This window comes from Oreochromis niloticus, linkage group LG3 (genome assembly GCF_001858045.2).
Source record: "Oreochromis niloticus isolate F11D_XX linkage group LG3, O_niloticus_UMD_NMBU, whole genome shotgun sequence".
Taxonomy (NCBI): Eukaryota; Metazoa; Chordata; class Actinopteri; order Cichliformes; family Cichlidae; genus Oreochromis; species Oreochromis niloticus.
Window position 1 is genome coordinate 41,184,543 of NC_031967.2, and position 25,128 is coordinate 41,209,670.

A 25,128-nucleotide genomic window follows, 5' to 3' on the forward strand; every position below is an offset into this window, starting at 1 on the left:
AGTAGTTTTGTTACTGAGTATGTGTGCTGACATCTAATCCTCTGCTGAAATTTTAGTTTCAAAGTCTGTTTTTTTTTGCATTTTGTCAAAAATTGCCGTAAACACTTTTAAACCTTGTGGAAAGCCTTCCCAAAAGAGCTGAAGCTGTTATAGCTGCAAAGCGTGGACTGACATCATATTAAACCCTATGAATCTATAACGGGAAGTTCATATGTGTGAAGGCAGATGAGCAAGTATAGAGTAACAGAGAAAAAGTAATCTTGGCTGTTCTAATATGAGAAACGCACAAATAAATGTATTTTTTTAAGAAAAACTCTGTTAGCAGGGAACACTCTTTACTTTTACTAGTTCATCAGCACAGGTAGCTTCATAATTCCTTTTGTCATCTTGGGGCTTCAAACATCTGCATACAACATAAAGAAGGATGCTGTTTGTCTGTGTGTCTTATTTACATACACAAGTCTTTCAGACCCTTTCGAGAACAAAAGCCCCATCATTTGTTCTAATTTGCTTCTCTTTATAATCTCAGCTGTTGGTTTGATGTTTTGCTAAAAGGGCTCATTAAACGGTTTATGGAAACAGTTAGTCATTCACTTACCACACAGAGGTTTTCCTACAGCAACACAAAGCTGTTCTCTACCTATATGTCATTACTGCTGCTACTCATGTGAAATGAGATTTCCCAACTTCACACAACAATATAAACATAGCAGTGGTTTCTATGGAAGCTGTCTGTTTACAGGCACACACCTACCGTAGCCCTCTGATGTTTCCAGGTTTGTGTACACGTGCTCTACCCTCATGATCCTCTCCCATTATCTCATCATGTGCAAACAAAAGCCAGATTGTTTTTGGAGCCACACTTGTGCCAGTTGTGAGTAGAAATATGTCAACAACTAATGGATGGATAGACACTTACACTCACCATGCACTCTGTTTGTTACTGGGTTGGACATTCCCTTTTTGCCTATTTCATGGCAGAGATCCAATAAGGTGTTGGAAACATTCCTCAGGGCTGTTTGGTCCACATTATAATGATAGCGTTGCACAGATGCCGCAGATTAGTCGGCTGCACCTCCAGGATGTGAATCTCTCGTTCCACCACATGCCAACATTGCTCTATTGAATTGAGATCTGCTGACTGTAGAGAACAGTGAACTCACTGTCATGTTCAAGAAACCAATTTAAGATGATTTAAAATTTGTGACATGGCGTGTTGTGCTGCTGGAAGCAGCCATCAGAAGATGTCTGGATATTTTCTCTGTTTTTTAGACCAATTCTCTGTAAGACTTGTAAATGGTTGCGTGGGGAAATCCCAGATCAGCAGTTCCTAAAATAATCACACCAGTCCATCTGACATCTACAAGCACGCCACCTTCAATGTCACTTAAAATCACATTTCTTTCCCATTCTGATGCACGGTTTGAAGAATCTGGACCTGAGCAGCTGCCTGTTGCTTAGTTCCCCCAGCACATCTATGGGTTTTGACTGAAATGTTTTTGCTCCAGCTGACTGGTTTGAAACTTGTTTCAGCCTTTCATGAATCCATCAGAATGAATTATAACAACTTTGAAGGTACAGTAGGAGGATTTGGTTCAAAGCTCATGTATGAATTAGTTTTACAAGCAAACTGATACATTTCAAGCTAAATGTTGTGGCTGCCATTATATGTCATAAAACGATGATGAAAACGTATAAATGAGCAAAACAGAAATATACAATGTAAATTCAATATTTTATTTTGAAAAAAAGTCTTTGAAAAGTTTATAAATATGAAATTCTTGTATTTGTGAGGCTGAACTTTAAAGTGCAAAAATTATGATACAGTTGATGAGGCAATAACAAGGTTAGTAAGGAGTGATCAAATAATCACTGTTTTCATAACAATCTTCATAAAAAAAATTTACAAAATAGAAAAAGTAAGGAAAAAAATCAGTATTATAGATCTGTATTTATAACCTGAATAAATGACATGAAAACTGAACCTGAACTTGAAAAGAACAGATAAGACAAAAACATTCAGGACCAACAACCCTGAGTCAGCAGTGTTTAGGTGAACTTCTTGATGAAGCGCAGTTTCAGGTAAGTTATGATGAGGAAGCAGATGGTCATGATGAACAAGGCCAAGTGGTTCTGCCACATGCCCCAGAGGGAGTAATTGACGCCCTGGTCCTCCAGAACCTTCTCGCCACTGTAACAGCTGGAAACAGAGCACAAAAGTTCGTCACCAACCAAATAAATGCTGAGCTATCTGAAACTAACACTGAACAGCAGTCAGACAACTTTACATAAAGAAGTAGATAAGTGTCATTCTAATTAGCTGCCTAGCTATTTACCGTATTTTTCAGACTATAAGGCGCACTTAAAACCCTTTAATTTTCTCAAAAATCCACAATGCGCCTTATGTATGAATTCTGGTTGTGCTTACTGACCTCAAACTGATTTTATGTGGCACACGGCGTTCAAAAGTCTGTCAAAAATGTTTTAGTACGACTTTGGTAAGCTACGAAGCCGCACTGCTTGATGGATTGTCGGAGCATTACGGCTAACGTAGTCAGGAGCCTCGCGCAGTAATCTGGGTCCAAAACTCCGTCTGCTTCAGGTCCCAAAGTCAAACGAACACTGCAGCATCACTGAGAGTTAAAAACTGTCTAAATTCTTTCATCTTTAATAAAATGATCAGTGTTGCTGCTTTACCAGGTGTAACAATGAAGTTTAACATCCAGGCATCCATGAAAACAGAATCTATTAAATTTAACGGAGTTAGAAGTTAGCAGGTAGTTAGCTCGCTAGTTTCCACCTAAACATGATATAGCATGTTCTGACTGAGAGATTTCTGAAAAAATTAACATACAGCTCTGCTATCACTTCCAACATAAATGAGAAGAAAACAGAAAACTAAACAGCAGTGACGTTTGTAGGGTTACTGAAGTTGGACTAGCTGGTATATAATGATGTGCTAGCAACATAGCTATGTTAGCATAATATAAACACAGTGAAGCTGGAGGATGAACGCAAAGTTTTTTCCACTTGATAACAGTTAATGTGAGAATTCCCGATGGTTAGAAACAAATGCAATCACATGGCAGGATGCTGTAAACGGACCAAACTTCAGTCAGGAGAACAACTGAGATAATCCATCCACAATACGAGGTTAGTCATTAATATACTGCAACAACATGGTAATAGAGCAGCTGCGAGATAATTGAGCATTAATGAATCAATGGTAAGGAAGTGGAGGAAGCAAGAAGAATGAGCTGAGTAAAGTTTGACTTATCTGACCGTTTTGTTTCGCTTAATGCGCCTTATAATCCGGTTATTATGGTCCAAAAAATACGGTAACTAGTCCACTACCAGTATTGATTTCAGTGCTGAAAAAGCAACATCTCTTCAGGTTAACAAAACAAAGAAAGCTCTGAAGTATCAAAAGCTGCAATTGATCTGATATAACCAGAGGCGAGTCATTCCCCCAGAGACTCCCATCTTTACTCCAGAAATTGCTCACAGTAAACCAAGAACTGCAGTTCCTATAATCACCACTTGAGGCTGGCTTTAAAAACGAGTCAGTCCCCACAGACTCCGATGTAAAAATGTCCAACTTCCTAGTAGAAATAAACATGTTTACAGCTTGATACAAAAGCTGTTTTTGCCTAGTTTCCATTTAAACAACATCTATGGGACTTGAATTATTTAATGACCTCATCCGTTCAGAATGTGTTAAGGCTAAATGTTAGATGTATGTGTTGTGTTATTAACTTAAATCCCTTTTTAATCCCATATTTTGACTGCAGTTCAAATTAGTTTTTTAAATGTCTTGCATTACTTTGGTAGTTATCAGCTTTGTGCTCACAGATGGGCCTGTTTTCCATGTTTCTATCTCATTTAAGAACCCACAGTGAACCTCATCACTTCATGGTTTCTTGCATGTGTGTCAGTGCTTCTTACTATTGCTGGCCGAGAGTAGTATTCATTTTCTCACAGAATGTCAGCCCGGTGAACTCATTAGCCTGCAGAGCCTGGAGAGATTCAGAGACAAATCACAACATCACTCAACAAGATTTTCATCTGCAGAAAAAGTCTTTGTAAACCCAGAGGACCAATCCTGCTCACAGTATGCATTTGTATGTATGTAAAAACTACTGAAGAACTCCTATTCTTTAAAATGTTGTTCCTGCTAAGGTGATATTAGCATTATTGCACAGGAGTGAAAATCTACAGCAAGGTTTTCTAAATCTTTGCAAAGCTCTTTACTCAGAAAGAGTCAAATACTATCATGGTTTATTTCTCAAAGCTGATTTTACCTTATCTATTATCAATAATCAGCACATCAATCAGTCAAACTTTATTTGTATAGCTCCCTTTCAGCTGGAGACGCAAATCCTCTTTGGGGTTGTGTCAGGAAAGGTGGATTTACCCACTATGGCGATCCCTTTGTGGCAGGGGGCAGCCAAAAATAGCAAAAACAACAACCTTTGTGCACGCGAGTGCAGTTCAAAGTGCCTCAAAGATAGAGCCAAATGCAATGCAAACTAAATGCAATGATGAATTTTGAAAGTAATTACAAAATGTCAAAGAGACAAAAAAATTAACCAGCTTGTAAGCACCACAGGAGAAGAACCAATAGGAAAAAAATCAAATAATTCAGTAAAACTTTAACTATGAAGTAAATAAAGAACTGCTAGATAAAACATGCTAAAAAGAGAGAAACATCATAAAATAGAATTAAAAAGTACGATTAGTTAATAAAATGATGCAATGCTGTGTAAAAAATGTAATGTAAACTACAGGTTAGTTATAATAAAAAAAAATAAATGAAGTAAGTAATGTCTGTAAAAAATAAACATTAGATGTGTAATATGAAATTTCAATGGTTCATTAAATATGAACATTCACGTGTAATTTATCATGGTGTAAATATCTAAAGTAAGTTTAACAGTTTAGTTGTCTACAGGCCTAACTTAAGGGAAGGTACGTTTTTTAAGTGATTATAAAATTGCCGCAGATATAATAAAACAGTTAAAAACAGGTTTAACTGGCAGTGTTTGTACTTACACTGAGGCCATATCTGGGTATACTTAAGTACTTCAACCACGCGAGCCAGCTGGCGATGGAGGGGATGTTCACCAGTAGTCCTGCAAAGATCTGGAGAAAAGGACACACAGCAGATGAGACAAGAGGCGAGGCTTTGTGTGGTTACTTCAGGTTTAACCTTGAGTTTTCATTTCTTTCTGCCTGTATGCCTAGAAAAAAGATCCCACATCTGCAGAGGTTTTTGTTCCCTGATGAGAACCAATTCCAGCACCATTGTATTGATCTGTAAGCCTTTACACAGCAAACAGAGCACACAGGCCTTGAACTTGTTGAACTTTTATAATATTTGTATGTTTATAGCTGTTCTTTTCTTGCTCACAGACTTTTACCTCTGCCAGACATAAGACTAACTCAGTCTTACATGTCACAGGAATCCATTCCTTTAAACAGCATGTTAGTTTAATTTAATTATAATAACCAGGGAGTGAAATTCACCTTTAGGCTGTTGTCTAACTTTCACATTACCTGTCTGACCATCATGAATATGAAAGGTGTTAGCATTAACTTCGAGGCTCATATTTATCTTCTCACTGTCAGTTTTTTCTGAGCGAGTTCCTCATAAATTGATGTAAATTCATATTTTTATAATCAAATAGCTGAACATTATGAGATTTGCTTTAATTCAGTTTGCTGTAAACATGTGTTAAAATCTCAGCCTGATGTTAAGGTGGAACCAGAAAAAGGAAAATATACCCTGGTGCATGCTTGCAAGCACAGTCCCATCGTGGTTTTGTGAGTGTTTGGAGGATTTTAATGGAGATCACCATTACAAAAGTTATAAACTTTTTGATGGACTTATTGACTAAGCCATTATTACTTAATAGGTGATGCATTTATTTATGTTTTTTATATTATCAGTATAATGTTTTATTACATTTACATATTTATTTAGTTGTATTATTACATTTTAATTAGGCAATTACTTATTACTTGGTTTCTTCATGATGAATGACAAGAACCTTGAACCCTAGAGGAGAACTATGTTCACTTGAGGCTTTTATTTCAGCCAACTCTAACACACATGCTATTCATTTGGAAACATGGTGAGTTTTCTGGTGAGCAGAGCCACAGTTTCCAGCATTTTCCATGTAAGAATTGAAATCCCAGCTTACAGACTGTTTACAAAAAACTGAAGCCAAAAATGTGTCTTCAACTGATTTGTAAAGCGTTGAGCTGAGCACTTTCATGCTTCCCTCCTCGCTTTTGGAGTCTTGTGGATTTGTGTGTATTCATGTTGTATTTGATTTTATGTTACATTTGTAATTTTGTAATGGTGTGCCTTCTTTGACCAGTCTCCCTTGAAAAAGAGTTGTGTTGTTTTTTTGTTTTTTTATTTAAAGGGACTTTCTGGTCAAAAAAAGCTTAAATTAAAAATAAAAAAAATATGGGGTCAACCAGCCTGTGAAGCTAAAGGACAATTTTGACTCACATGAAACAATAAACAAACCTATTGGGTCATGAATCAAATCAAAAGTAGGGTCACTTTTCCATAACCTTCTATATAATCAGATGTCTTTTTGAAACCAGAGTAGTCGCCCCCTGCTGTCCATTAGAATAAATGCAGGCTTAAGAGATTGGCTTATCTTTTCAGAGCCAGAAGCTACAGCCATCTTTATATATGCAGGCTCTGGGTGTGTATGCACTAATGTTTTCACAAGTGTATGCTGACGTGTGTGCATCACCATCATGAAGACGCAGGTGATCGTCATAAAGATGTTAGCGATGGCCACCACTGTCTGGTCAGCTGAGATGGCGAAAGCCATGGACGTGGCGGTGTAGGCACACAGAGCGACAGTGAGCATGAAGAAGAAGAAGGCCCCAGCTGTCGGCTTCAGACCTGTACATACACAGACGAAGTCATGAATCAGAGTGCCAGGGTTATAATTAGTAACAAAGACGCAAAAACGGCACATGATACAAATCCTAACAAACCTCTGATGTGTACAACAACCATGTCTTTATAGGGTTTTTGCTTTGATTTCTGTGATGTAAAAGTCTGAGCTGAGAGTCTAACATGTTCAGATCCAGATCAACATTCATAACATAGACCATTAGAAACACTGACACATCGGCTTACCAATCAAATCAGCTCTACTCTGCATACAATTAAAGCATAAACACCAGCAAAGCACAGCTTGTCTTCCACTTACCAACCATGAAGTATGCCACACAGGTGAAGACGATAGCGGGGATGGTCCTCAGTGTGATGATGTCAGACAAGATCTTACACAGGAAGTAGACCGATACCCTGTAGTAACCGCTGATATACTCATGACTGCAGAGAGAGGAGAAGATATACAGGAAAAGTTGTGTTAAAAAAAAAAAAAAAAACAGCATCTGTGAAAACATAATGATAAATAGAGGTGAGTGACGTTACTGTAGACTTTTAACCAATAAAGTTGGTTTATTGAAGAATTTACCTTTTCACCCCAAAGTGAATTTAAAAAGTTCCTTAAACCATTTCTTTAAAACATATTAATGTTTGAGTGTGAGACTCACGTGAAGATTTTCCTCTCTGTGATGAAGAGTTCAGCAGCTGACAGGGAGCTGAAACACTGATTCACGACGACGAAGAACAGCGCGCCAGTCCTGGAAACAAAACCACAACATCAATAATCTTACATCCCAGATTCAGTTTTATCATTTGCTTTTCGAATGAGACAAAGCCACAGAAGTACTACAGTAGATACCTGTTCTGAATTCCGCTCGAATCATCTTGGACATTGAAGAAAAGGGCTCCAACAACCAGAGCGAGGAAGACTGTTACTGCTACCTAAACAGAATTTAAAAAAAAAACAACACTTATAACCACTTATTGCAGTTAATAATGCAAGTTCATCATTCCTTATGAGTTTAAGGCAGGGAGGCAGTGGATTTCCCAAACCCCTTAAAATAATCTGATGCCGCAGTTTCAATTATTGACACCAGGTGCTGCTCCTGCTAAACTCCCACTGACTGAAGACGCGTGCATACAGGAAGAGATGAGCGGTGATGCAGTGACCACAGAAAAGCCCAGAGTAAATTCAGCAGCAGGCAAAATAACAGTCATAAGAAAAAGAGAGCTTTCACATGAATATGTAGTCATGTGAAAAACTAAGTGCCCCCTTACTGCTTCCATAGGGCTAAGAGGGCAAACATCAGCCACGTGCTGCTAATCAAATGCACTTGATTAGAAGTCTTGTTATTTATTTGATCTGTTCTGGAGACGTCAGATATGTGTTAACACAATGACACAGTATTCACAGCAGTGTAAGTCCCAGACTGTGCAACGCTCAGAGAAACGGCAAAAACATCCAAACATCTACATCACAGACTCTAGCATCTTCAGTTAGCATGTTAAATGTTAAAGCCGGTACAATAAGAAAAACACTGAGCAAGTACGACTTGTTTGGAAAGGTTACCAGGAGAATGCCTCTTCTCTCTACAAACAACACTGCAGCAGAGTTTAGGTAGTTTGAAGACCTAAGAAGAAAATAATTACTTCAAGGCGGCTTCTGAATCATGCTGCTTTGTGTCAGCGTAATGTCACTATAGTAACAAATGTTTATCAATATAAATGAACTAATCCCATATTGATATTGATCTTATTACTTCACTCTTAGACAGTGAAGATACACATTCCCCAAACTGGACAGTTCTTCTTACGTACGTGAATAAATAAAGTGAACTTTACGCAGACTTACCTGAGCGATGGAGGTCTGCGGGTTGAGTATGAGGTTGCGAAATGTTCTCTTGAGAACCCATCTGAACTGCGTGAAGAAGCCGGTGGTGTAGGTGATGGTTCTGAAGGGAGTAGTAGTGACCACCTTCTTTCCCTGGACGATCCTCTCTGAGATAGACAGAAGGTGGCAAAGGTGTGAATTACTTTACATTTAAACAAATGCTCATGCCTGTATGAACTAATGTCGGCAGTTCACATTGAAGTCATTAACATGTCCTGTGAAGTACAAGAAATGAGGAGAATTTAAGGTCCAAGGAGCTAAAACACTAAAACATAACAGCGTGATTTCACAGTAAAAACATAATAAAGACACACAACATGGATTACGAGACAATGTAGTCATTCATTATCTGTTTGTGGTTCATTTACACTGAGATGCAATTATTTGTAATTTTTGGGTCATCCTTTCCTATTTTGGACCTATTTGCAGTCCTCTGTTTGGTAGTTGTTTTAGCTTCGCTTTGTAGCCATCTAGCTTTGTTTATGGTCACCCAACATATTTTTGAAACAATTTCAGACACAAACATTAAAAATCAATAAACACTGGAGCCTTCTTTTGGCACCCACCCAGCTCTGCTTTGGTCTCTTTGAAGTGTTGACCGTTTCTGTACTCCTCCACCAGCTTCTCCTCAATCCCTCTTCGGGACTTTGACATCGATTCTGAATCCGGCTCTAGATCTGGATCTGGACAAAGAGAGGTCTGGTCAGGTCTAAAGTTAGTGCGGTCACAGAAAAAAAAAAGGGGTTTATATTATTACTTCTAATCATATAATCACTGGCATGTGTCACAGAATCAGGATATTAAATCACTTTAAAATTACAACTAAAGCAGTGAGGTTCTATTACTAACATGCAAACTCCAAATATGTGAAATTAGAAAGCATTTCTTCAGCATTATTGGAAATTGTTGTAGATTTATTATTTTTCCTGGATTTTTTTAAGTTTTCACTTGCATAGTGTTCAAAACAAGCCAAATATTTTAACCTAAGTGAATTCAAACTAATGTCAAATCAAGTCTGAACAATGCCGTGTGTCCCACAGTGTCTGAATGCAGCATGTGTTACAGGTTGTACAAACAGACACAGTGTGATATTACAGACATTTAGATTGTCCTGTCCTGATGAAGACTGAAGGCAGAAACACTTCAGTGAACATTAGTTTTGCACTAAAATTAATCTAAAACTTAACGCAGGACAGAAGAGGGCGTCTTCATCCTGCTAACAGAGATGTAGTGGAGTTTAAAGGTCCTCAGCTGAGCAGGTCCATAATTTGAGTTCATAACATTTTAAAATAAGATGTTTTTATAGTTATAGTAAACGTTTCTATAAGTATTTTGAGTCATTAGTAATACATTTTCGGAGAAGAAAAAAAGGGGAATAAAGGGAACCACTTTCACCCACCCCCCCTATGCTGGACTTGGACATGAAATAGGCACAAGTCACTGAGAGACAGCTGGTTAAAATATGTGTCCAAGTTTCCACATGAAAGAAGTGTAAACTTCTCTGTCCTTGGAAAGTTCCAGGAATATTTCTCTTCGTGTGTTTGGATGTTGTTGTTTCTCTTCCGTAACCTGTAATCATCATGATTATGACACATTATGATATTGTGAGTCAAACACACCGACTGTGTGGATAAAATTAAAGGGTTTATGAAACTATTGAACAAAAGTTATTGTTCAGACTTTCATGTTTGAACCAACTAAAGCTTCACATGATGAATTCTCAATAAACTATTTATCTACTGTACTTTTCTCTGTAATGTTTTCTGTAACAGCAGGAAGGCCTACGAATATTATAGAGGGCAAAGTTGTAACTCCCACTGTGACCTGATAGTGGCAGAGTTGTCTCATTGTTTCGTTGGCTAAACCCGAACACAGCGATGGTGGAAGGATACTTGATGGTGTTTGAAGAGATGAAAAGAGAAGACTTGACACCAGTTCTAAAAGCTTCTTGCTCTAAATCTGTTTTTAAGACATTTTCCAAACAAGGTAGGGTTATAACCACGATGGCTTACACCTCAGAGGGTCTTTTTCCCCACTGCTGTCTTTTGGTCCAGAACAAACTTACACACCTTCTGTTTTCCCACTGTTGAGGGCGACGGCGGTCGAGTCTCCGTTGATGACATCCAGGAAGAAGTCAGCAGGGTTGTTGTGGGGCTCACAGGTGTATCCTAGGAAACAGTTTTTAAACATTATCACAAACCTCCCCTTTCTGTCGTGTTGCATCTTGTTGGGTTAAAGTTAATCAAATGTGCTTACCAATGTCTGAGAAGTACTCCAGTGCACTCCGCGCTGGGCCGTGATAAACCTGACGTGTTTTATAATGGAGAGAGGAATTAACATGCAAGTCACAGTTCCTTCCACTAGCTGGAGGTTAGTTTAGTGTATTTCAGTATTTCAATAAACAGCATTTAAAGGGGACCTGATGACCGTTGACTAGCAGGGTGAGGCTGTCGAAGAGGCGGTAGATGGTGTATCGAGGCTGGTGGATGGAGAGGATAATGGTGCGACCACTGTTTGCCATCCTGGAGTAACAGGAAAAAACTGTTATTTAGCTTAAACTTATTCAATGGATTTTTTTTTTCCATCTATCATCGTTATCCATTTAGTGTTACTACTATTACTACTACCATATGATGCAGCTTGTGGCTTTCACCCTACATTGACCTTTTGCTAACTGTTACCTTTGGTCTTTTCCTTCCCAGCTGATGTCTTCTCGCTCATGTTTTTGGTTAGGGTTACCCTAACCTTTCACTTTTATTTCATGGCAGATGTTTATACAGCCAGTTGTTCTCTACAGTTCTACACTTCAGCATTTGTTTGGCCAGAAAATGGAGACCCAATTGGGGAAGACCTTGATCGTTCAGACGTGCTCGTACAGAAGAACAGACTTCACATCTCTGTTTTGTTTTGGTCTTCTATGTGATTGATTTTCACGAAGAGCCAAGCCCAATCAAAGAACCCAATGCCTTACACAATCTGAACTCCTCCTGGATTCTTTTATCTGTGCTGACCAGGCTACCGAGATAAGGGAGACCTTTAAGCATATGCCAGCTATTTGTCACCAGCAGTTAAACAGTCATAGGTGGGGTCTTAATGTTAATATGATGGCCTGAAGAAGCTGTACACAGTAGTTTTTCAATAATGAGTTAAATCTGTTTGCTGTTTAAAAGTTCTTTTTCTTGACTCCTTGTTTCTTCTAACAGCCCATAGACTGATTTTTATGTGAAAAGATTTTCGGCAAAAACTCCAAATAATCTGATGCTTGTGTGTCTGAGTCAATCTCTTTCCTTATTATTATGCTTTTTTTTGTTTTGAAAAAGAATATTTTCACAAATGAAGCTCAGTTTTGGTACTTTTTTGACTTTAGAGTATTTTCAGTTATGGTACTATTGTTTTTTACACTTAGGTTGGTTGATATTTTGGTAACCTTATGCAATTAAGCTCATTCAGCAAGTTGAGCATTTTTAAGCATTTCAGGCAAAATCTTCAAATTTTCAGTATTCACATTGCATTTTTGCTAGGAAATGCTTTTTCCAGTTGCTTCTGCTCTGCTCCTAGAACAACAATCAGCACCAGCTAGCAATCTCCAGAAAAACACAGACTCCATGTTTCACCCAGCAAATGTTGTCTAATTGAACCAGAATTCAGCTATATCAGTCCTTCTTGCTTTTTAATCTCTGATAAAACATTTTACATTGGAAAATACTGTTATAGATAAGATGCAGATCTGGAAAACTGGCCATTTTTGAACGACAATATCCCATAAAATCATCACTATTTAGAGTAGTGATGTTTGTTGGCTAGCTTGCCCAGTGACTTCATAGATTTAGGACATAACTTCCATTCAGACTCAGTGTTAGTGTTCAAGGTGTGGACGCATGATATAGATGGGCATCTTCATGGCATCAGCACTAGCACTAAAAATGTGTGTGTGTTTTCACCTCTTGAGCAGCAGCAGCACAGAGTTGGCCGTGCTGGCGTCGAGGCCCGTGGTGGGTTCATCCAGGAAGAGGACGGGCGGGTCGATAATCAGCTCCATCCCAATGTTTGTCCTCTTCCTCTCGCCACCAGAAATCCCACGAATCAGCTGAGTGCCCACCTGCACAAACACATTACTGTCAGACCTCAGTCTCTTTCCTTTTGGTCTGTCTTCCAGTTTTTCTCTTTTCATGTTTCTTTGTGTCTTTTTTCTCTCTCGTGTCTTTGCTCTTTTTAGCTTTCTTTTGGATACTTTCATTCTTCCTATATTTTACAGTCATTTTTACATATTCTATTATTCATTTGTACCACTTCTTGACTTCTTGAATGTTTTTTAGTTTTATTGAGCTTTCTTTCTTCTCACCCTGGAGTCGGCCACTCGGCCCAGTCCCAGCTCCTTGATCAGTCTGTCAACTTTCGCCTTCTTCTCCTTCTGGCTGATGCTTGATGGGAGCCGCAGGGCTGCAGAGAAGGTGAAGTTTTCCCTGACCGTCAGAGTCCCCATCACCACATCGTCCTGCAGACAGGAAGCTACTGTTTAAAAAAGAAACACTAACACATTAAAAGTGACCAAACATTTACTGCTGCCAGATGAATTTTTGTTTCAAGGACATCTTTTCACACTCAGTTTAATTTCCACAGATGTGACTTATGACCTCAGTATTTCTAAAACAATTAACTTTATGCAACTCAAACAGACTTGGCCTAAGAAGCCGGTTTTATTGTTGCAGGAAATCTCTTCCTGCCCTGTCCAGGAAACTCTCCTGAATCCTGTCGAACTTCCTGCCTCTTTCACCTACCTGAACCACATAGCCAGAGAGACACTTAAAGTTCGGGGGCTGAGGGGCTCCGTCGATCAGGACCTCTCCTGTCAGACCTGCAGGGTCCTTTCTGGCTGCCAGAACATCCAGAAACCTGAAACAAAAAGGCAACACTCAATCACAAATCTAGTCTTGGTAAGGAGGTTTTTATGCAGACATCAGCTCACCCAGTCTACAAGGTTGGCTGCTTTCCTGCTACGCACCATCTGGATTTACAAAGGCAAGAATAGCCTGTCTTTGCTAATCAGCTGGCAAAAATATGGATGGGAAGTTTGAGGGGAAAAATAGCAAAATGTTCTTGTTTTATTTCCTGTAATGTTTTTTCCATGTGGCAGGGAAACTGTTTACATTCAAACTATACTGGATTGAAGAAGGCTTAATCCTTCTGTGTACAGGCAAAGACACATGAAAAAAATATTTTCCAGCAGTAAATGTATACAGTACTTCCTCTACACTGATGCATCAACCACCAGCTGTTTATCTTTTAACAAAAAGACAGAAGTTTTTTTCAGATTTTTGTTAAATATGAATGGAAAACATTCAATCACGTTTGGAGTCCTATTCTCCCATTTTCTTCCTGTACAAAGACATTTGCAGCACTCACGATGACTTCCCGCTTCCTGTCGCTCCCATGATGGCGTTGAGACCCGGCTTCATGATCCCACTGAGGGAGAGAGCGACAAAAATATTATCAGTGGTGAATCTTTAGATGTGCAGATGTGAGAGGGTTTCACATGAAAAATGTTTTAATAATTCATTTCATAAACAGCAGTCAGCAAAAGTTGGGACACATTAATTTAAGGGTTTCAGCTTCTTAAATTTTGCTGTTTTTTCTTTACTTTTTTCATGTTTAGATGCTTTGAAAAATTTGAACTCTTGGTTGAATGAAGTCACTGTGATAACTGTGAAATTAATCAGCAATAATAATAAGATGCAGTCCTTTAAAATTTAAATTCCTACAGTTGAATGGATTCCTAATAAAGATTTAATGTTGATCTTATTTTTTACTGTGTAGGAATAACAAAAGGGAATCTTCTTCTAGCTGAATTGGGGAAACCAAAAAGTCCCAACGGTTCCTGAAAGCAAGAACTCTGTGCTCTTCAGTGATCTCAGGGTCATTATGATCGTCCAAGGCAGTGTCCCACAGCCAAACCTCAGGGAAATGAGACAAAACAAAACAAAACACAGCAAACAGCAGAAAATAAAAAAAAGAACCGAAATACCTGATAAAATGTTTACTTTCTGTAGAGCTCCATCCCACTCACTCACTCTCTCTACTAACCTTCATCTTCACAGTGCTGCTACGCCTAGGATTAAAGTAATGACGCTATTATCATTGAAAGGCTCAGAGTCGCTGCTTTGGAATTCTTTCAATTAAGAAAATGGTTCAGGAATTATGGAGGTTTTAAAAAAAAAATGCAAAACACCCATCTGACACCAGTGACAAGTTAGACTCTAAAGGGTTAAGGTTGGTTACTTTTCCCAAGAGTTTTTTTGGTTTGTCTCTGAAATGATGAAGCAGTTTGAGTTCTGCTTTTCTCTGGAGTGACTTTTGTGATACTACAGAAGTCATGCTGCTGTATTTCTGAGGAACTGAAAAAGCTTTTTCCAGCAAAGTTACGAGTTTAGTAGCCGTTTGGTTAAGGATGTTTCGTAACACAGTGATTCTTATTCTGCATTTTCCCTCATGTGCACAGAAATGAAGACTTCCTGTTTTGTTTTTTTAACTGCCACTAAGCAAATCTCAAACTGTAACCATGATGCAGCAGTTTTATATGCACATCTGTGTGATAGTCGCCCCTCTCTCCTTGATCCCTTTTAGGCTAATACAGTTTTTTTTGTTTATTGGTTTGTTTTTGGCCATTGCTGGTATAGTTATAGTATAGTGAATTATCACAGGCATCTGAAACCCCAAACCACATTGGCACACTGTTAAGTATCTGTCAGGGCATTAGTCAGCAATTTAATGTTTTGGAAAAGTAAAATTCATTTCTTTTAGTCACTTAGCCATTTAAGTGACTCTGACAAACACGGGGAGGTGGACTTCCTCCTGCTCAGACTCTGTCCTGTCATTCATTCAGCAGATCTTAGAAAACATGACTCTGCAGCTTTTTTTCAGATTCCTGCAAATGAGAAACCTGCCGTTCCCTCCGTGCATTTTTTCATTGCCATTTTGAGCCCAATCCCACTGGGTCTTATATTTTCTTAAATTTTGTGTCACACTGTAAAATGAAACGAACCGTTCCCATACGATAACACACTTTTAAAAATGACTCTGTTCAAAAGCGATGTTTACTTTTTTATAATTATGTGATCCAAATAATAATAACTAAAATAAATGAAAAAGTCCTGGAAAGCTATTGTTTCTCTGTTAAGTAAGCAGGAAGATGAACCTCTCAATGGACTAATCAATCTATGTTCCGAAACCTCACGTGGGATTATAGGCCCTTCTCAACGGCCAGAAAAGAATGATATCGCAGATAGAAGTGGTTGCTGAATTTCGCTGATATTTCACAATCTCTGGTTCCCTCACTGCAGCTCCTCTCTTCCTGGTTGAACACCCCTTTAGAGATACGGTGAGTTGAGACAGCCAAAGATATCTTGAAGTACAGTTGCTACTCCTTTGTGGTGAAAGGAGGTAGTAGTTTGGGAATCAAATAATAACAACTTTTAATGATTGAGAAACTCGATTCCTGTTTTTTTTTTTTCTTTCACTATCTACTATACAGATGACTTTGCTTTTTTACACAATAGGTCTACAGTAAGAAAAGAGAAAAGATTCTAGTTAAAAAAAGAAAACTGATGAAACGTCGCTTCTTTAACTCGTATTGAGATATCTCAGAGATTAAATGCACAAAAAGAGTAAGATCACTGCTCCACCGAACTGCTCTAATGGATAGAGTGAATAGATGGAGTAGCTTGAAGAAGAAGGCGACTGGACCTCTGTAAGTTTGTGAGGATGTTTCATCTCTCATCCACGTGACTCCACCACAAAAGGTGGAGTCCTGTTTTGTTAACTTTACCCTCTTTCTATAGCTTCCTTTCTTTCCTTTTTCATTAGGTTTTCCTTTTCACATCTTATCACAATTCAGAATCCCTTGCGTGTATTCTGCGCGTGACAATGGCGTTGCTGATAATTTAACTTTCATTACACCCAGACAGGTCAGTCTCTGGCCTGATTATAAATGCACAATCATAAATGACGGTAAAGTCAGTTTTAATGCGCTCCAGTATGAGCTGTCACGGCAGGATACAGCCTTTATTCTCATGCAAACAGGTTCAACTAAAGCACAGACCTTCAACTTTGTCAATGATTACACATGTCCAATAAAATACCACAGGTACCAGTCATTAAAATCTGCTCACACACAAACACACCTGCTACACTTTGACCCATTAAAGCTTTCATAACTTACGTATGTAACAAGACTTTGATCGTTTTCATAACAAAGTATAATCCATGGCTTTGTCTGCAGACACGTATTGGTGTAGTAGATTTAACTCTACCTTTACCCTATATTTTCCCTGACCCTATAAAGGTAAAACCAACTTTTTTTGGAACGAATGTGAAAAGTTTTTGATGCAATTATTGTCTTAAACAAATTTTTGAAGGTAAATGGTCTCCATTTCCAGGCTGGACTTTTCAAAGTTTCACTATAAGCAAATCGCAATTTGCAAACAAGGTGACATCTTTGTCGATCGTCAACAGGAGACCATGGCAAAGCTAACAAACATTTCAATGTTGAATAATTATTGGCGGCCAGCATTTTCACAATGTCTATTCATGGCTGAAAAACTGTTTTTTTAAAAACTAAAGTTGAACAAACACAAACAAACATATCAGCAACGTTGATTCAACTTTCATTTATTTTTGGAGTTCTTACCCACATAGCAAAATTGGTATGGCCCGGATCTGGCCCACACAATGTGCTAATACATGGCCCACATACTGCAAAGAATGACGGCCCTTTGGTGGCCCAGGCCTGGTTTGCCAGAGGTGGCCCACACATGGGCCAGCACAACGCCAGTGCAGACACACTGCTGGCCCTGTGCTGGCCCAGAACAGTTTCAGCTCTGGCCTCAGATGTCAGCCTAATGTGTACCTTAATCAAGCCATGTAATAACAACATGTGCCGGAACATAATAGTGCAAAAGTAACATGACGAAACTCTTTTTAGATAGTGAATGGACTGATTCTTATATAGCGCTTTTCTACTGTCCCAGAGTACTCAAAGCACTCTATACAACATGCCACATTTACCATTCACACAAGCATTTTCTCTAAACTGAGTGCTTCCTAACTACATTCACACACTGATTGATGCATCGGCGAGCAACTTCGGTTAACATCTTGCCCAAGGATACTTGACATGCAGACTGAAGGAGCCAGGGATCACACCACTAACCTTCCGATCAGTAGGTGACCTGCTCTACCTCCTGAGCTACAGTCACCCAGTGATAAACATGAGTAATACACCCTGCCATGACACCAGTCAGTCAGAAGTGCCAGCTGGGCCACATAAACAAAACCACAATCGAGCCAGATGTGGCATGCCATCACATAAACAGTGCCATCATTGCCAGGCCTGGCCCATATCTGGATGACATCCCACTTACCATGCCAGAAGTCAGCCAGCATTGCTGGCTTGACACCAGATCTGGGCCAGACCTGCTTGCTATGTGGGTATATGTCTACGTTTGCTAGAATACAAATCATATGGCGGTTTTTTGGCAGCACCCTGCACCTATGTGTGACTGATTTCACCTAGTGACTGCCAGTAACCCCTCTCCAACTGGTCAGGGAATAGACATTTTTTTCAAGTGACCAATGGTTGCCAGGGAATTGGCAACTAGTCTCTAGGTTTTTTGACTAGGACCTTGAACCGCTGAAGTTCAGTTGTTCTCAAAAACTCTCGGCAACAAACGAACAAAGAAAATAACCACAAATAACCTACACATAAAACATAGGGCTGGGGTTATTATCTATGACGACTTAGACCTCAGAGTAATGTAACTGTTATTCAACATTTATTAGCTTTAACGCCAACATCATCTGCACAGCTCATCTGACATTGTTTTAAGAACCTGAAGAAGCTCAACTCTCAACAACCTGGAGAACTTTCTTACTAATCTTTGATTCAGTGTTAAAGTAAGTATCAGTTTAAATTTATTAATCCTGGCTGTTATAAAGTGTTAACACTTTGCACTTTTGATTCTGTAACTTTTACACCCTCAACCTTCTTGCCAAGTAAACTTTCATACATACTGAGGCAGTACAGCATCCTGTACCTGTGCCTGTTTGTTGGTTTAAGCCCAGAGTCATTGTCTTCTCACAGGCTTTTGTATGTACAGTATGTGTATGCGTTTCACAGAGGCAAACTGGGGAACCTGAGTCTCCCGACAAAGCAAACTTCCTTCCTTTGCCTCCCAACATGTGGGAGTGTTTGAACCAAGCGAACCTTGATCGTGTCACGTTTGTATCCCAGGTGGGCTCCTGGCAGCACGTAGACAAATAAACACACAGTAGCTGCACATGCACACTGTGCATTATCGGTTTACCACACTGTGGGCTCATGCTTGCAGTCACCTGAGGGCTGAAGCATGCCCCGCATTGTAGCATCAGAGGAATTTCTTGTAAGACAAAGTAAATCCAAGCCAGCTTATTACAGTTTGGTTAGTAAACTTTAAGAGGCAAAGTGCATCACTACAGAAACAGTGAGGTGAAAAGATATGATTTAAAAAGGTATTAGTCAGTTGTAAATCCACATTTCTTTTCCTTGAAGCTGATTCATTATCACAAGTCCTGACAAAACCTGAGCATTTCCACCCTCTACACATATATATCACGTGACTGTGTGGTATATCCTCGTGTAAAGGGCGTGCTCTTTTTTCCGATTTTTATTCATGCTGTATGTTATTCTGCTGATTGTTAGAGCGTGTGGTGTAAGACAAGGTTACATGTGCTCTAACAATAATGCATTATCCAATCTGATCTTATCTTATCTTGAAAGTACATGTTTCTTTTACTAAAGACATGGTCAAACATGGACCTGCAAGTCACCTGAGGGCTGCAAAAGGGTCTAACTGAACCTAATGGATTGGTTTGCAAAGTGTGAAAACTGCAGTGAACTTAGAAATGACTTAAAAGACATTGTTAATGTTTTTGATGATGGCTGAATAACTACACGGGAGTGGAAAGTTACAAAGTTTGTTGTCTCACAAATTTGAAAAAAGGAAGGTAAGCGGCATCGTTCACTTGGGCTTCTTTGTCCAGCTTTTTGGAAAAAAAAAAAAGGGTGGCACTGAAACTAAAGTTCTTCCAACATTAATAATGTTTCTTCATCATCTGCTCAGTGTCTTTCATGAACATCCTCTGAACACCCCTCTAAATCTTTGTAAAAGGAAGTTTGTATTCTAGGAATTTTTGTTTGTTTGCCTTTTCTCTGATGAAACAATAGCCTTTCACTGATGGTGTAACATCATATCCCACTGAGCTAAACATCACACCAGGACAATTTCATAACCGAGTTACACCATCAACCAGAATTCGGGCAAAATGCACCTGTGACTGTTCAAAGGTCCTCAGTAAAAAAAAGAGACTTTTTTTTTTTTTTTTTTTACATAAATGTGTGAACAATGTCCCTCTTATCAAAACATTCCTCAGCCACACAACTTTCAAAATCAAGTTTCAAGTTTTGAAAACCAATAGATAATTAGCCATTTGTAGGATGTGCATGGAAAAATCTAAATTCCAGACTTCTTTTGCCTTTGTTACATCGACTTTTAACACTTTGATCGAGTGTTAAAATGTCTTAATCTAATGTTGTATTTTTGGGCTGCACAGCTGATTGAAGACCAGGTACTACAGCTAAGCTATGCCCTCTTTGAAATACATTAAAAGATTTGAGAGCTATATCTTTCAGATTTCCAAATCGTCTGAAGACAGAAATTTAATCAGCACATCAACAATAATTTACTTACTACTAATACTACTACTACAAACTTCTGGCAGAAATGGACAAATAAATCTTTATAAAAGGGCATCATATAAGAACTGAAGGATATAAGAATATAAGACTTTATTCAATAAATCAAGCACTGATGTATTTATTTAAGGAACTGGAATTTGTTCCAATTTTTGAAACATAATTTTTGCCCATTTTTTAGAAGTGTGTTTAAAATGACGAGTAGTAAAGTGTCTGTTGTCCTTGAAGTTTAACACCACCAGTGTACTCACTTGAGGTCGACGAGGATGTCTTTGGTCGTGGCCTTCTTTCGGCAAAAACATCCACCTCCCTGTTTCACCCTGTAGTGAATATTGTGGAAACTGACTGTGGCGCCTTGCAACGGATGTCTTGAACGGGAAACTTTGGAGGCTCCGTTTACCCCCATTTCCATCATATCTTGGTTGTCTGACATCCTTCACTTGTCTCCACCTGTATGCACAAAACTGAAGAACATATTTGCTGTAAATACCATTTCTTAATAAAATCGTATCTTGTACAATATCACCATATCTTGTCATATTTTTAAACTAAAGCTGAAGCAATTTGGTTTGTTTCAAATCCTCAACCTTTGGATTTCCATATAAAAATGCCTATTTTACATAAATATTAACAACAGTAGATTTAAAAAATAAGATTACAACCCCGTTGCAGCTTTTTTGTGCTATTTTAAGAAATTACGCCCATTGCTGCTAAAGTTTAACTTGAAATAAGAGCTGCAGACGAGTCATTTACTCTCGTCTCCTCAGTGCTGCTGTCTCAGAATGTATTCTGTTAAACATACAACAAAGCAAAGCCATATGAACAATCCTGTGGAGCTCTTGATGTCTGTGTAGCTTTAATTCAGGTATGTAAGTCAACTATTACTACATGTTAGAGCTATAAGAAAGACCAGACGTTTGGATAACCTAAGAAATTTAAAACACATGCAGCAATAGAGTCGATAAATCGACCAATAATCATTTCCAACATCTTTCTCATATCCTAATTACGAAGTTCACTATCTCTTAAACCCAGCATCAAGTTCGGATATTTCTTTAAGTGAGTCAGACCCACTGAAAAAACACCGTATACGGCTTTTTGTTGTATTTGCACAAGTCTCGTTCCTAAACACTGACTACTGTTTATAAGGATGAAGCTAAGTTATTCCCACAATCTGTACAGATTTAGGCAGGTATACCTTTAGAATCATTGGTAAATCATTTTTCCTCCCCATTTACAAGAAAAGATGTGGGACTCTTGGCTTTTAAGCCAACATTAATAAGTCCCAAGAACAACCATCTACAGTTATCTAGAACAGTAAATGAATGAACGAAGCGGGTGGTTTCCTGTCATTTTCACAATGAATGTTTTGAATATTTCTGGTTTCTGCCTCACTTTTGGCCAAAAAGCTGGTGTCAACTTTTCTAAAACACATGACATTTTGACATTACAGTTATCGGATTTGTTTTTTTAAGACTCAGGCTGGGAAGATACATTTTACCGATGTGTAAACTGAAGCTGGGTTTGTTGAAAATACTGTAAAGGTCAAAAGTTCAAATGTAAATTGCTTGTGGCATCCGGCCTCTGCAGTAGACGCTTCCCGCAGTGCTGTTCGTCGGGAATCTCAAGTTTAATCTGATGAACTCAGAAGCAACGCAACTCTGTCTTTATGTCTACTTTATACCACGTTAATGAAAAAATGCTCTAAACTCTTCCATCCCAGCAACAGCTGATTTTAAGATTAAAAAAAAATAGAAAAAGATACACGTGGCAACCAAAACACTCTCTCTCACCTGCTTTAGTCGGAAAACACCAGTGAAAACAGCGACTGACAGACATCCAAACCGCAGCGGGCTTACCAGGAAACTGCAGTGAGTCACACTGCAGAGCTAAATGCGTGCTTGGCAGAGCTGAAGAGGTTTGTTTAGGACATGTGCTCGGCCCAGTTTTATGTCTGAAAGGCGTGATAAGAGAGTAGGGGGGAGGGCAGTACTGTCTCTTTCTCTCTCTCTGCGACTCCCTCCCTCCTACAATGGTGAGGTCCTTTTATAGCTTTACTGTGACTTATGAGTTCCTGGGTAAGCGGCACTGCTGTTACAGTTTGCACTTGAGATTTTTGTTTATATCATTTTTCTCTTGACAAAGGCAGGGCTTTGAAATTTATTGGTGAACCTAAGGTGTGTGTGTTTGTTTCATAAGGTCGTTTACCTGAACTTCCATTATAAAACTTACTTACCAAAGAGATTTTCTAAAAAAAAAAACAAACAAAAAAAACAAAACAAAACAAAAAACCATTAAAAGGATATAAAATAACTTTATTTATCCCAAATTTCATACATTTCTGTGTAACAGCAGCCGAAATATCAAACAGAACCTATAAAAAATAAAAGCATAGCCTAACGTGTCTTAATAATCTAGAGAGTGACATAACAAAGTAGGTCAATAGGGTGAAAAATTATATAAAATAAAGAAATAAAAATACACCCTAAAAAGCAGTTTAACAAAATTCCAATTCACATGCTATGTAAAAAATAAAAAATTAATAAAAATAAATAACATGATAAAACCGTGATGTCTAGTGCTGATTCACTCTAAGTGACATTCAAAGTTTTAAAGTGACTCAGCATAAACCACTTTATAGTTTGGAAATCACCGTTATGTCAGCACAGTTTTAAGCACTTTAGGGCGACAGAAAGAAAACAAGAAAGAAAAACCACCAAAACCTCAGAGGGAATATTAAGTAGAATTTAAAATGAAAGATAAGTTTCACACTTTTCAGAAATGTTTTTGTTTTTTTTAAAAGACCGCTATACAATACCACAAACTTAAGCCACTTTTCCATTAGTACCTACGACTCGCCACCACTCCACTGGTTTTCCGTTACAATCCGGTACAACCTAACTTGGTTGTCGTCATAGTAACGCATCCGAGCATCCTGCGATGTAATTAATATGCCACAGGAACCTACAAAAAAGGACGTCGAAGCAATAATATACTGCTGCTCTATCTGTGGCTTTTGTTCAGTCTCGGGGACCAGCTGTTGTGTTTTGGTAGCCATTTAATTCATTGACAGGTTTAAAAAAAGAAAAAAGAAAAATGGGGGTTTTGATTTTCATGAACAAGAGGTTCTCGTGACTCATGGAGAGGTGCTTCTGACCGGCCAATCAGCGGCATTGAGCCTGACGACGTCACATTTTAGTACCTGCTCGGATTGCTTAGAAACCCCGCCAGCAGGTACTAAAAAAGTACTTGGTACCAGGTACTATGACCTAATGGAAAACCCCGAAAATCGTGGGGAACCATGCCGAGTCGATCCGAGTAGATACTAATGGAAAAGGACCTTAATGACACCTGGGAAAAACTGTGCTGGTGCTTTGAGTTTAGTAGATGAGTTATATGTGACACTCAGTTTATTGACTTGATCCTGTACTTGTGCCGTGATTGTCACGTGTCTGAAATGTCTGGCACGTGGCTAGTGATCACTTGTCTGCAAAACCTGAATAGTAGTCCACAGGAAAACATCACTGTCTTGATCTCTAAACACTTTCCTAACAAAGATATAAATAAAAACTATGAATTTTACAGATTTATGATCCATTTTAATTATTATCCAATAAAGCCACTGTGTGAGAGGTAAAGAAAAAGAAATCGTTTATCATTAAACAAAGGTAAATGCAACATATGTTAAATTAACTATCACATGTATAAATCTTACATTTTGCTGACTTGGAATTTTACAGTGTAACACAAGAAAAGTTCCAGTAGTATTAGTCATGTTAATGTGGAATCATAACAATAAAGTCGGTTGACTTTTTTTCTAATGTCAGGTTAATCTTTCCTACATTTTAAATTACCCGCCACTCAGCTTGAGAGAAGCAGGGATTTGTTCCAGTTGGCCTGTAAGGCGGGGTTAGGAAATGTGTGCTCACATACTCTGTCCTTCTGGCAGCTATAGATGAACATGTCACAGTAATGGGTCTGTGACCCAGTGTTTTGTTTTTTTGATTAATTTATATTCTTTGATTTGGTGTTATTCATGTTTGTATTTCTTTTTTCTTAGGTATTTTCTGTTGGAGTACAGAGGACTGACCCAAGACTGGTGCCAGCTGAACTACCTCCAGATCAATGCCAGTAAAACCAAGGAGCTGGTGGTAGACTTCCGCAGGCACAAACATCCTCCACTGCAACCACTGAACATCCAAGACATGGACATTGAGGCTGTGGACAGCTACAGGTACCTTGGTGTTCATCTGAACAACAAACTGGACTGGACTCATAACTCAGACGCCCTCTACAGGAAAGGGCAGAGCAGGCTGTACCTGCTGCGGAGACTCAGGTCGTTTGGAGTAGAGGGCCCACTCCTGAAGACCTTCTATGACTCTGTGGTGGCCTCAGCCATCTTTTACGGTGTGGTCTGCTGGGGCGGCAGCATCTCTGCCGGGGACAGGAAGAGACTGAACAGGCTGATCCGAAGGGCCAGCTCTGTTCTAGGATGCCCTCTGGACCCAGTGGAGGTGGTGAGTGACAGGA

The 25,128-nt window shown here is 38.8% G+C and overlaps 1 protein-coding gene across 2 annotated transcripts; it reads right to left on the bottom strand.

The window, feature by feature from the left end:
• Nucleotides 1–1,902: 1,902 nt before the first annotated feature.
• On the bottom strand, nt 1,903–22,605 carry LOC100700137 (ATP-binding cassette sub-family G member 2). 2 transcript variants are annotated; one of them, XM_005461198.4, is made up of 18 exons: nt 22,458–22,605; nt 20,850–21,062; nt 14,217–14,276; nt 13,592–13,706; nt 13,156–13,308; nt 12,755–12,912; nt 11,233–11,335; nt 11,070–11,118; nt 10,883–10,981; nt 9,380–9,496; nt 8,775–8,920; nt 7,782–7,864; nt 7,591–7,680; nt 7,242–7,366; nt 6,774–6,928; nt 5,053–5,142; nt 3,946–4,016; nt 1,903–2,200 (listed from the first exon to the last, which is right to left on the bottom strand). In XM_005461198.4, the coding sequence occupies exons 2-18, from the start codon at nt 21,029–21,031 to the stop codon at nt 2,050–2,052; spliced, it is 1,947 nt and encodes a 648-aa protein (XP_005461255.1). In that variant the 5' UTR covers nt 21,032–21,062; nt 22,458–22,605; the 3' UTR covers nt 1,903–2,049. The 2 variants fall into 2 exon arrangements, with proteins under 2 accessions (XP_005461255.1, XP_005461254.1); XM_005461197.4 differs by having other exon boundaries at nt 22,392–22,598.
• Between the last annotated feature and the right edge of the window lie 2,523 nt (nt 22,606–25,128).